At 38.7% G+C, this 13,507-nt stretch overlaps 1 protein-coding gene across 1 annotated transcript in view; it reads right to left on the bottom strand.

The window, feature by feature from the left end:
* The window catches only part of LOC121429992 (laccase-2-like), a 29,135-nt gene that overhangs the window by 5,606 nt on the left and 10,022 nt on the right, over nt 1-13,507 (bottom strand). The window contains exons 2-6 of the mRNA XM_041627261.1: nt 9,065-9,297; nt 8,590-8,776; nt 5,847-6,083; nt 3,198-3,511; nt 1,419-1,566 (exon numbers count right to left, since the gene is read on the bottom strand). Of these exons, the coding sequence (XP_041483195.1) occupies nt 1,419-1,566; nt 3,198-3,511; nt 5,847-6,083; nt 8,590-8,776; nt 9,065-9,297 (1,119 nt within the window). The remainder of the gene's footprint in view (nt 1-1,418; nt 1,567-3,197; nt 3,512-5,846; nt 6,084-8,589; nt 8,777-9,064; nt 9,298-13,507) is intronic.

Below are 13,507 nucleotides of genomic sequence, written 5' to 3'. Positions count from 1 at the left end.
AAAGATTTATAAAGAGAGTTTAACTATTATATGATATAAAAATCATATTTCTTGTCATCCTATTCTTTTTATATAGTACAATAGTCCTATACTTTGCTCTAAAAATCAAGTAATCTGGAAGTATTTTACTTGTACCTGATGTACGAAAATGTTTTCAACTTCTCTGCGGAAGGGATTTACAGATTATAGGCTTTATGCAGAGCTGCTAATCTGAATAGAATATTGCAGTATGTAAAAGCTGAAAATTACTTTTTGGTGGGGAAATCAGTATTTTCATTGAAATACCATAGGACAACACATCGACCTAAACTTTAGAAATAGGTATTTAACATTAAACATCAGTATTCTTCCCATTTGTCAGTACTAAGTATTGAAAATCAATGTACATAGTTTGCAGTTAGGGGCCCGTTGCAGAAAGAGTTGCGTTTAAACGCAAGTCAAAAAATCAATCGCAAGTCCCAAATGCGCGCTGTTGATTGGTTGAAAATCAAGTTGCGCAAGACTTTAAGAGTTGCGATTGATTACAACTCTTTCTCCAACGGGCCCCTGTTTAATGGAAAAGGACCTGAGATTATAAGGACCATAGTCTATTTCATCTCGAGAGAATCAGACCTTATGACATCCAGTTGCATCGTCTCTCAGTTGGCTCAACGTTAGAATCTCATGTTAATTAATCACTGAAATATTTATCATTCGTCAAAGAGTAGGGTGTTCACCCGGTGTATTGCACCTACCAGCTCCGGCAAACCTCACTAGTATAATTTATTTATTTATTTATATTTATTTATTCACACATATTTAAACAGGTTCACAAGATCAGAGATAAAATTACTGTTTTGCATCTTGGTCCTGGTGTATAAAAAGACATGATAAAATAGTAATTACAATGATAGGCATATATCAAAGAGCAGGGTAAGACATATTTCAGCATAATACAAGTTCAACATGAAAACATTATTGATCATCTTATTATTAATGTTTTCTTGCAACACCCCCCCCCCCCCAATACACCAGAAGAAGGTCTAGGCCCGTTGCAGAAAGAGTTGCAATAAATCGCATCTCTAACAATCATGCGCAATTCGATTTTCAGCCAATCAACAGCGCGCATTGGGTCTTCCGATTGATTGTTTGACTTGCGTTTAAACGCAACTCTTTCTGCAACAGGCCCCTGTACAAACTATTATAGGACAAAAAAAATGATAAATAGAACAGAGTCTTGGGGGGTGTTGCAAGCAAACATCTGCAATCAATTGCAAATATTCTATTGCAATTTTACAGTTGATTGATCACTTTTAACTAGCAAATCAGATTACACAATTACAAATTTGCAATTAATTGCACGGCATGTGCTTGATTTAGGGAACGAAAATAGACTTGCAATCGATCGCACGATTCTTGCAACGCCCCATTAGGCCTACCTGCGTCGACGAGATCGGCCACCATTACCGTATCAGGACCACGTAGTGACGTCAGTGGATTGAGAACCTTGCCTTGTGCTCTCAGATTCTTATCACTCTTTGGTCTGGTACCGGAAGGTGTACCTGCGTAGCGTAGAATGCCAAGCTCCTGCAAAGACATGAAAAGAAACGATAACATTCATTGTATTTAGTGATTAGCAGGGGCCTGTTGCAGAACGAGTTGCGTTTAAACGCTAGTCAAAATACCAAGCGCAAGTCCCAAATACGGGTGCCTCATTGGCTGAAAATCAAGTTGCGCAAGATTTTTTGAGTCGCGTTTGATGGCAACTCTTTCTGCAACGGGCCCTAGGACATGTAATCTTGCAGAATACGATTGATGATTATTGGGAAGCATTGTCACCGCGACTGAGGACGGATCCAAGAACATGGTAAAGTATTGAAAATGTCCGTCATATGACAATGAACATCTGAGAGGCCTTTGGCGAACATTCGTTGGTGAACCGGAGCAGCAGTTTCGTTTTGGGGATAAAGAAAAATTGCAGATATTGTCGTTTTTCCAGGGTCCAAGACCGCAAGACGGAACTGCAGATTAAATTGAGCAATTTTCGACAAAGACTTCTTGGATGCTTTGTTATAATGGGCCAGCATTTCACAAGTTTTCTATGTTCTTGGTGTGAGACTCCCAAGTGGAGCGCCATGAAAATCCTGAGATGTGGATATTGTGTGCGGGTGATCATGAGGGTGTGTGTGTGTGTGTGTGTGGGGGGGGTGTTGGGGGTTTGTGTAGTGTGTTTCGATTCGTATGAAGGCACTATACTTGTCAATCAGAATATGACTAGTGACGTCTGGGACCATCAAATTCAAGGTCATTATCAAGGACGCGTTACCCAGGGCTCGAACAACGGACCTGATTTAAAATGATCTTTCACTCATAGAACGTGACAAGCATTTTTGGAAATTACTTGTCGGATGTTTCATCCGAAAAGTTATGTGTTATCCGACAGTTATCATTATATCGACAGTGCTTCCCAGCCAGTCAATAGGCCTATCAAGGAAAGCTGTCTGACGATGATGACTTTTTAACATTTTAAACTTTCGCTTAATTTCACAAAACAGTTATAAGTACATCCTGGTTGGCGTTTATAAAGCTGTTCGTAAGATACGAATGACTTTACGCGCGACTGGTCACCCTTTCTTATGGTGATATATTTATGTAATTAAAGTTATGACCTAAGAAGATGTTCCAGTTGTGCGTAAAATCGTTTGTAACTTTACGAACAGCTTTATGAAACACCCACCTGGTCGGTATGCAAATGAGTGGACTGATTACATCATCCACTCACTATATTGTGCTGTATTTCATTATATGAAATATGAAAAGATTTTAATTTTCTCCCCATCGTCGTGTAATAAAAAATGTTAATCCTTCCTAAACATGTAAATTACCATTGTTTAAACATTTTGTGGTTCAGTCTATATAGTCGATCATTATGGTGAAATCTGTACAAATTAAAATGTCATAGTGATTAAAGTACCCCATCGGCCCTCATATTTTCAAGGAATCGAGTAGCGCATGTAACTGTGTTGTGAAAAGTAAGCGAAACTTTAAAATGTCATAACTTTCTTATTGTAAATCCGATTCGTATGAAATTTTCAGCGTTATATTTGTTTGACGTTTCTCTATTCCAAATCAACATCTTTTCTGGGGTGGACTTGTAATATTTAACGGTGAGTTTAGTTTAAATAAAAAGGGTTATTTTGAAGAAGGAGGAAAATTACCTGATGCTGTGCACAAGTCATCTCGCCAGCAACCCGTATCCAATAATTAGTAGACTCCTGGTCAGCATTTAGGACAAAATCATATCTCTCTCCAGAAAAGACGGTGATCCTGTCAACATCGACTGGGTTCACTGGGGCGCCATCCATTGCTATCACCTTCAACCGATGATTATCGACAGAGATCGTCAACGGGCAAATGTCATTGGCCGCACTTATAACCCGGAAGCGATACGTCGTGCCTGAATGGACATACACGACATGATGATCGACTGATGCAGTGATGTTTTCAGAGTTTGTGAGTTGTTGATTTGTTCCTATAGGAAAAGAAATTATGTTTTGTTAATATCATATTACGTAGGAAAAATCTTATGAAACTAGAGATATTTTACAGATAAGGAAACAAAAATTCCATACTTTATCGATGTGTCTCATCTCCATTGGTTCTCTTGATGTGAAATCAATTAATCCTGTTGGAAAGAAGACAGTGCCACACAGAGTGCTCACAGTATCCCATAATGTGTTAACGGTGTGCATTACATTGCTCCACAGTGGGTTTATATAGTGTAGTGTTTACAGTGTCCCACAGTGTGTCTCACAGTGTGCACCACAGGGTTCAACAGTGGGTTCATAGTGTAGTGTTCACAGTGTGTATCACAGTGTTCCATAGTGGGTTCATAGTGTAGTGTTCACAGTGTGTCCCACAGTGGGTTCATAGTGTAGTGTTCACAGTGTGTACCACAGTGGGTTCATAGTGTAGTGTTCACAGTGTGTACCAAAGTGGTTTCATAGTGTAGTGTTCAGAGTGTAACACAGTGTGTTCAAAGTCTACCACAGTGGGTTCATAATGTGGTGTTCACAGTGTCCCACAATGTGTTCACAGTGTGTTCCAAAGTAGGCTCATAGTGTAGTGTTCGCAGTGTAACACATTATGTTTACAGTGTACCACAGTGGGTTCATAGTGTAGTGCTCACAGTGTCCCACAGTGTATCTCACAGTGTGCCACAGCGGGTTCATAATGTAGTGTCCACAGTGTAACACAGTTTACCACAGTGGGTTTACAGTGTAGTGTTCACAGTGTACCACAGTGGGTTTATAGTGTAGTGTTCACAGTGTAACGCAGTGTGTTCACAGTGTCTCACAATGGGTTCATAATGTAGTGTTCACAGTGTGCCACAGTAAGTTCACTCTGTTGCAAAGTGTGTTTACGGTGTATCTCACTGTATTTGTCACTGTGTGTTCACATAGAGGATATTTGAAGATGTGACTGTTAAAGGCATGTGTTATCATTGATTAGAGTTTAATGAAAGCTGCACTGCAAGTACCGCTCGCCACATTTGAATGCGATATGTTACAGGAATGAAGCCGGAAAAAAATGCGCCCGATAAACATTATTTTAGTACTTCATAAAGAGAAATATAAAAATAGTTTCCTCCCATACACTAACATGTGTTATATAATGGACGTCAGTGGTTGTACTAATCTCCTCAGAAGAATTTGTTATTATAGAGTTTTCGCATTTTACTACGGAACCGCTCTCTGGAACGCGCCGATTCCTAAAAAATGTAAGTCAAATCACAATGGAATGCTGAGAGGCTTTTGTCGAAAGTTGGTGGACCGGGACAGCAGCGTAATCTCTTGACACTGGTCGACGACATATTTGCAATTGTTCGTCCGGTGCAAATCTTCGGATGATCTGCTGTCCCGGTCCACCAACTTTCGAAAAAAGGCCTCTAGCTGATCTCTCCATTGTGATTTAAAGGACAAGTCCACCCCCAACAAAAACTTGATTTGAATAAAAAGACAAAAATCAGACAAGCATAACACTGAAAATTTCATCAAAATCGGATGTAAAATAAGAAAGTTATAGCATTTTGAATTTTCGCTTATTTTCAGCAAAACAGTTACATGAACGAGTCAGTTACATGCAAATGAGAGAGTTGATGACATTACTCACTCACTATTTCTTTTGTATTTTATCATATGAAATATGAAATATTTTGATTTTCTCGCCATTGTCATGTGAAATGAAGTTTCATTCCTCCCCGAACACGTGGAATTCCATTATTTATAATTTTGTGCTTCAGGCAAGGAGGTCCTAATCGTCAAATTCGTAAAAATTGAAATATTGTATAATTCAAACAATAAAAAAACAAAAGAAATAGTGAGTGAATGACATCATCGACTGTCTCATTTGGATGTAACTGGCTCGTTCGTATAACTATTTTGTTGAAAATAAGCGAAACTTCAAAATGTCATAACTTTCTTAGTTTACATCCGATTTTGATGAAATTGTCAGCATTGTGCTTGTCTGATTTTTCTCTATTGATTCAAATCAACATTTCTCTGAGGTGGACTTGACCTTTAACTTGCATTTTCAAGGATTTGGTGCATTGCACAGAGCGGCTTCATAGTAAATGCGAAAACTCTCTAATGTGGGACACACGGCGGGAATATCTTGTGCTTTACTTTAATTTGTCTATTGCTCCAGCTCTCCGGAATAGACAAAATAAAAAAAAGCTATGATATCCCCTCATCGCACCAGATTTCATTTCTAAAATATTTCCATAATCTATGTTGTTGAAGGGGGCGACCACTTTACCAATATCTCTTTGTTTTTTGTAAGATAATGCCCGAATTAGAGCAACACACCTCTTCCATTTATCAATATTCCATCATTTAGATCAATCTCAACGCCGCTCTGTTCAGCAGTAGCAATCGTCATGGCGGTGGCCTTTGCCCATTCCTTGATAATGATCACGTGGTGTGGATCATCATGCTCGTACAACGTTCGGTGGGGATCGGATTCCGGTGATTGCCGAACAATTACCGAACCAAATATCCCGTCGGCACGGTGGAGGCCAGCGTGTGAGTGCCACCAGTGGGTACCTGTGTGATAAAAAGGACGGTAGAGAAGACGTAATCCGGAAGCACTGACTCAAATTTGACACCTAAACCAATTATCCCATTGCTGGGGTGAACAATAGACACCAAGGCCCGTATTCGGAAGTCGGGTTTAAGTTAAACTCTAGTTTAAAGTTGTGGTTTAACTATGGATAGCCAATAGTGACACGAATAATCTAACAGAAGAATGTTAATGTGTCACCTCATTTTTCTCTCAAATCATTCTTCATTGTTTCGGAAGGATAAATAAAATAGTTTTCCTTACCATGGCCTTTTGGGTGTATATATATATATTTTTTTTACATAAATGAAAAAGGTTTGATATTCATTCCTTTGTTAAAACTTTTGCCAGAAAATCGCAAACAAAATAGTAGTACCATACAGGGGCGTCGATCCATTTTTTCAGATGGGGGGGGGGGGGCAAAATCATTAACGTTCCAAAGGCGCTCGATCGTATAAAACAACCACACACATACACACCTATATATATATAATCCACACTGTTTCCATGTGAATATATCATTGTGTCTATATAAAATAGAGTAGCTTAAGTAGCAATTTTTACGTTACTTACGTGAAAGAATCATTTCATTTTTGTGTAGGATATGAGAGGTCTAGGAGGAGGAAGGGGAGCAAGTGGTAAAGAAAGAAAGACAGAGAGAGAGGGAGAGAGAGAGAGAGGGGGTGGGGTGAATTATTGTGCTATCTTTAAATAATAGACTATCAATACTAGGATCCACATTGTCTGGCAACTTTGTATCAGATTTCTTTCATTGCACTCTCGCACACTTGCACTTTTATCAACATAATTATAACTTTCCCATTTGAATTTTTCTTTCCCTATCAACTTTTTGGGTAATATTCCTATTATTTTGTGCAATAAAAGATAAGTCTCTTTTAATTGCGCTGTTTGTCTGGTTTTCCTCCTCCTTTCCTTTTGAGGCCTTTATCTATTTCAAGACCTAAGCTTAAAGGGGAAGTTCACCCTGAAGAAAACTTTAATTTAAAAATAGCAGAAAAAATAGTAAAAAATATTGGTGCAGTTTTGAGGAAAATCCGTTATAGAGTAAGAAAGTTATTAGAGTTCAAAATTTGGGATTTGTGACGTCATAAACGAGCAGCTTCCGCATGTGTTATGTAATATAAAATATATGAATTTCAAATTTTGTATGGTTCCTGATGACTTAATTTTGTTTTCTTTTCATGATCGGGTGTGAAACGATTTTTCTATTGATATACAAAAGGTACAGTGAAAACCATTTTCAATTTTCTGAGAAAATGACATTTCGTTGATATTTAACCATTCGCTATGTAGGAATACTGCTCACATATGACGTCACAAATCAAATAATTGAAATTCTAATAACTTTTTAATTATTTGATAAATTTTTCTCAAACCTTCGGCAATATTTTTATTATTTTTTTCTGCTATTTTTACAATAAACTTTTTGTCAGGGTGAACTTCCCCTTTAAGGTGGAGGTCTTCCACATTTCAAAACGTATTATGTCGATGTATGTATATTATTTTTTTTCTTATATTTGTTTTAATAATAAAAAAAGAAGAATTTATCAGGTATAAATATATTTCAATTACATGTATATTGTTAGAATGTTTTTTTATGCATATGTTATTAATTATGTCATTTGCTTATTGTTAAGTTATGCTAAGAAAATTGATTACACTTGTACATACTTTTGTTATTGGAGTGTGGAAATAAATAAATCAAATCAAAACCATTTTTATTTTTATTAATTTCGATTTACATTTAATTCAATAGTAAACAGGATCTTAGGAAAGATAGTATAGTTTTTGCTTGAAAGTTTGAGGTGGCTGGTTGATTTGGATTCTCGGAAAAGTAATGAAGTGGTACGAGTGTGGGGGGGGGGGCTATGTGTGTATGGGTGCATTATGTGGCAGGGGTATACAGATAGGGGGCTTGGGGCGCTTGTCCCCCTAGCCCCCCCCAAAAAAGATATCATATCAAAGTTTTTCCTCCCTCGCCGAGCTGACTCGAAACTTTTTTAAAATGAATTTTGCCCAATACGCCATATCTGGCCCCCTAAAATTTTTCGCTCATTACGCCACTGTAATGTGGGCGTCGCGCCGCGTTCGAATTTACTCGCGTTTTGAATCTTGATTGTCAGTGGAAGGGATAAGCTGCCCCGCCTCCTCATTTTTTTTAATGAAATCGTGCACCACCCCCAGCGGCGTACCTAGGATTTTCCAAAAGGGGGGCAAATTTTTTGGAGGATATTTCGTCGGTGAAAAATTTGATAGGCAAAGGAAAAAAAGGTCTTTTGGTTCAAAAGAGGGGGCACACGTCTGTTTTCATTGCATTACAAATTATTCATTTTGCTTCTCAAAGGGGGGGGGGCACGTCCCCTGGATCAGTTGTGACTCGTCAGGGGGGGCACTCTGCCCCCATGCCTTCCCCCCTTAGGTTCGCTACTGCCACCCCCTTCCTGGATAGAGAGGATGATACTATCATACCTGGTTGTGTTGCTGTGAACTCGTAGGTGAAGTCATGGGCGGCATTGATGGGACACTGGGTCACCCTTGACACCCCATCCATATACTGTGTGCCCCTCATATGAAACCCGTGCCAGTGTAGAGATTCCCCTTCCTCGTTCTGCATCCGGTTGTGCACGTGGACCTTGATGATATCATCTTTGCAAACCTAAGAATGAAAATAGAAAATGGAATAGGCTATTTAAAAATTAACTTCAGGAGAGTACTGCGACTGATGCATTCAACCTGCAACATTGCATGGGTAAAGGTTGTTTTGTATTTATTGATTTTCAGTGGGCCATTGGAAAAGCAATGCGACCGAAACGAATAGATTCATATTCGGTCACCCGGATACGACGTCAAGGTATTCCACGGTTAACCGAGTAGACGGGTCTTTGCGTAACCAGTCATGGGTGTGCCATTCAGCGGAAACGACTAAATGTAAAACTAGAGTCACCTGAATACTCGGTCCGGGTAGTCGACGGTTAACCGAGTAGACGGGTCTAGCGTAACCGGCCATGGGTATGCAGTGAGGCCGATGGCAATCGAACTCGTTGAACGGACATTGGTAGCAAGCACGTGACATGGAGTAGTACGATTCCACCGTCCAGTCATACTCGCACGTCATCGGCTCATGGTCGTCCTTGCATTCCCGTAAACATGGATGATCAAGATCGTTTATCCAATAACCTGAAAGAAGAAAAAGCAGGCCTAATAACAGTTTTACTTACATCAAAGATACTACAAGGGGGAGATCGGACAGCACATAGGGCGCGCAATGAAACGCTCGGGAAGAGCGCCCTACAGCGTTGAGTAATGCCCCTTTCACAAAATTAATGGTGGTGCGACTGCACAACTGTTGCGATTGTGAGCAACCTAAGGCCTGGGGGCGTTTCATCAACATTTTCGTCCGACAAGTTGTCAGATCTGACGACTTTTCGTGGTTTTGATTGACTGAGAAGCACTGTTACTATGGTAACTGTCGGATAAAACAGAACTTGTCGGATAAAACGTCTGACAAGTCCTTTCATGAAACCCTCCCAGGTCACAGCACCCGAGCGTTGTTGGAGCGGTCGTGGAGCAGAGAGAAAAAAAATCATCACCACTCGCTACCGACCATTCACCATTTTCGATTGCGATTGTTATTTTTTTGTTTTCGACTTTTCCCCAATTTTGTGAACGAAATTCGACCCCCTCTCCCTACCGCTCCATGACCGCTCCAACAACTCTCGGGCGGTGTGACCAGGCCTATGTGTCAGGGTTATTATTCCATCAACTTATTGACATACCTACTCGAGTAACATCGCATTCTGAAACAATAATAGATTTGATATTTTGTACTGATCCGGAAAAACACAGTATAACAGGTGTATACACGACATCTTTCAGTGATCACTATCTTGTATTTACTGTTTATGGTAATAAGTGTTCAAAATCTGTTGAAAATATTATCGAATGGAGAGATTTCAAGCATCTGAATACCGAAGAATTTCATAGTGACCTAACGGAACAAAATCTTGATAAAATATTTAACTTCAATAATACTAATGAAGCATGGAAATTTTGGTATACAAAAATAATGTCATGTGTGAATAAACATATACCGTATAGAAGAAAGCGTCTAAGAAAAAACCCATGCCCCTGGGTAACCGGGGACATCATAGTCTTAATGAATAAGCGCGATCACTGTCTTAGACAGGCTAGAAAAACTTCCTCACCAGTTCACTGGAATGAATATAAATCTTTGAAAAAACAAGTTAGATATGAACTCAAAAGAGCAAAAACCAACTACATGGATTATCTCCTCAATGATAATCATACGGCCCCGAATGCTCTCTGGAATGTTATGAAAACCATCACTAAAGGACCAAGACAAAGTGAAAAACACATTGCCTTGGTAGCAGAGAACGGTATTGATATCTCCGAGCCTAAGGAGGTGGCAGATTGCTTTAATGATTATTTTACCAACTCGATCGAAGAACTTGTGGGTGAAATTAATAGTGCAAATGAAATCTCTCCATTTTCCTTGACATCTCAATATGATGTTCGCACTGAAAACGTAGAATACAATGCACCATTGATTACTCACGACTTTGTGGTAAATACTATCAATAATCTCTCGTGCAAGAAAGCTACTGGACATGATAACTTGTCTGTAAAACTGTTAAAACTTTTAATTACAGTCCCTATCGTTCTGTCTACGCTTGTTTATATCTTGAACCTATCATTAAATGAAGGACTGTTTCCAACCGAATGGAAAACTGCTAGAATTCAACCAATTCCCAAATCAGGTGATAAAGCATTTGTTCAGAATTATAGACCGATAGCTATTTTACCTGTGCTCTCGAAGATCATTGAAAGAGCTGTAAGTTCAAGCCTTCTTAAACATCTTCTTCAACAAGAAATACTGTCTCCAAATCAGTTTGGCTTCAGGCCTAATCATTCATGCGAGACAGCACTACTTTGTATGGTTGATGATTGGTCGAAGCAGGTAGATAATGGGAGACTGAACGGTGTTGCATTCATTGACTTACGTCGTGCTTTCGACACCGTAGACCATTCGCTTCTCCTCAATAAACTTAAATCATGTGGCTGCTCTCGATCGTGTTTAAAATGGTTTGAGTCGTACTTAGTAAATCGCAGACAATTCGTTTCTATTGGTAATGAAAAGTCTTCTACAAAAGAAATTAATGTAGGTGTCCCTCAGGGCTCAATTCTTGCCCGGTTCTGTTCTCACTATTTATCAATGACTTGCCGAATCATGTTACTAGTGCCTCAGTGTATATGTACGCAGATGACACTACTATTTCAGTATCTGGTAAGACTAAAACAGAGGTCGAAACCAATCTAACCCAGGCACTATACGAGACCTATTCATGGATAAGAAATAACAAACTGATCTTAAACTATAATAAAACAAAAGTAATGCTTTTAGGCTCAAAACAAAAACTAAGTACTACTCATAATCAGCAAATATCAATAAATATACATGGCTGTACTCTAGAATGTAAAAATGAAGTGAAGTGTTTGGGCGTAACAATCGATAATTGCCTTGACTTTAAGCAACATACCAATTCAATTTCAAACCTTATCAAACGTAAGCTTGGAATTATTCGCAGGAATAAACATTATTTTAATCAATCTCAACTTTCCAAACTTTATTGGGTATATGTCATTCCCCATATCCTTTATTGTTCTAATGTTTGGTTTGGAAGATCAGAAGGAAATTATGACACGCTTAACAGGTTACATAAAAGGGCAGCGTATCTGATATCAAATCGCACATGGATGACACGTTCTGAAATCGTGTTTAAAGAACTAAATTGGCCCTCTCTATACAAAGTTCTCCATAGAGCCGCATGTGTTCTTATGTATAAGTGTGTCAATAAATTATCGCCCGCCATTTTATACGATAGACTTTCATTTGTCGATGATGTCTCTTCTAGAACCACACGTAGTTCTGACAAATTGCTCTTGAGATTGCCAAAATGTCGTACGACCTTCTACCAAAAATCTTTCCTATTTTCAGGCTCTCTCACTTGGAACAAACTGCCTGAACATATAAGATTTTCAAGATCTGTTCATTCCTTTAAATTCCAACTTAAACACATATAGACAAATCATATCGTTCATTTTAATCATTATACAATACACTTATCATACACTATTCTATTGTCCGTGCCGTTCCTATAGTACATTTGGTATCGATTGCTGCTCATTTCTTGTCTTTCTGTTATTACCACTTATTATCTAGACATTGAAACGTGTTGTGTTTTATTTGTTTTGTTTTTTTATCTTTTTATCTTGATGTATATAAGTGATAAAATTATCAAATGATGCAATATGTCTTCTGCTTGTTTTTTTTGTTTTTTTAATTCCAAAAGTAAATTTATTAGTACTGTATAATACATTGCCTTGTGTTTTAACGATCTTTCATCTTTTTAAATGCTTATATATAATCACAGAGCCCTGAGGTAGACCAGCTTTTAATGTTAATATTTTGCATATTTTTATCATGTATCTTGCCATCTGTAACTCGTAACACATTTTCGTATTTTTACCTTGTATTTATTCCCTTTTTCTGTATCTCATAATGTCCTGTTACTATGTTTTTCGTGCATTGTATGTATTTTAATGCTGATCAGGCCACTCTGTATAAATATTCGAGAATAAATAAATAAATAAATAAATAAATATATATTGTGACCAAGTGATCGCAATCGGTCACACGAGCAATTGTGAAATTAAGCCCCTTTATGGCGCTGTCACACCTTGGCGTTTTAGACAGCGTATGCCCGACGTATGAGGAATTTGGCGAATGCGCTGGCGTACGTCGAATACGTTACGGGTAAGTTTTGCATACGTTAAGAGTACGCTAAAACACGCTGGTATACGTCGTCATATGGCGAGGTCGTCGAAAAATTTTGTGCAAGCACAAAATTTTTCGACGTATGCCAGCGTATGGCTCATACGTCCCGCATACGCGGGCCATAAGTTGTAGGCAAGTTACGCGATCGTTGATACACGTTGACACACGTTACTCATAAGTCGATGTACGTCGAGATAATGTCCAGCGTACCCTAAAACTTACTTCTAACCTATGAGTAACGTGCTTTGAACGTATGTGTAACTTAACTCCAACGTATATTGACGTATGAAGACGTATGAAGACGTGCTCCGGACGACCACAAAACTTACTGAACGTGTTTATAACTTACAGCTACCGTATAATGGCGTATTGACAACGTTTATAGGAATTGGTATATAAAGGTGGGGGACTTCTTGGCAGCGTTCTTCGAAGTTTTCTTCGGCATGGCGGTGGTGTTGATACGGTGATGTATCGTGCGGTTATGATTTGAATAGTCGAGCGGCAGCCTTTTTATAGGCTACGACACGTGTT

Source organism: Lytechinus variegatus, chromosome 16 (assembly GCF_018143015.1).
Source record: "Lytechinus variegatus isolate NC3 chromosome 16, Lvar_3.0, whole genome shotgun sequence".
Taxonomy (NCBI): domain Eukaryota; kingdom Metazoa; phylum Echinodermata; class Echinoidea; order Temnopleuroida; family Toxopneustidae; genus Lytechinus; species Lytechinus variegatus.
This window is presented reverse-complemented; position numbering and strand designations above follow the sequence as displayed.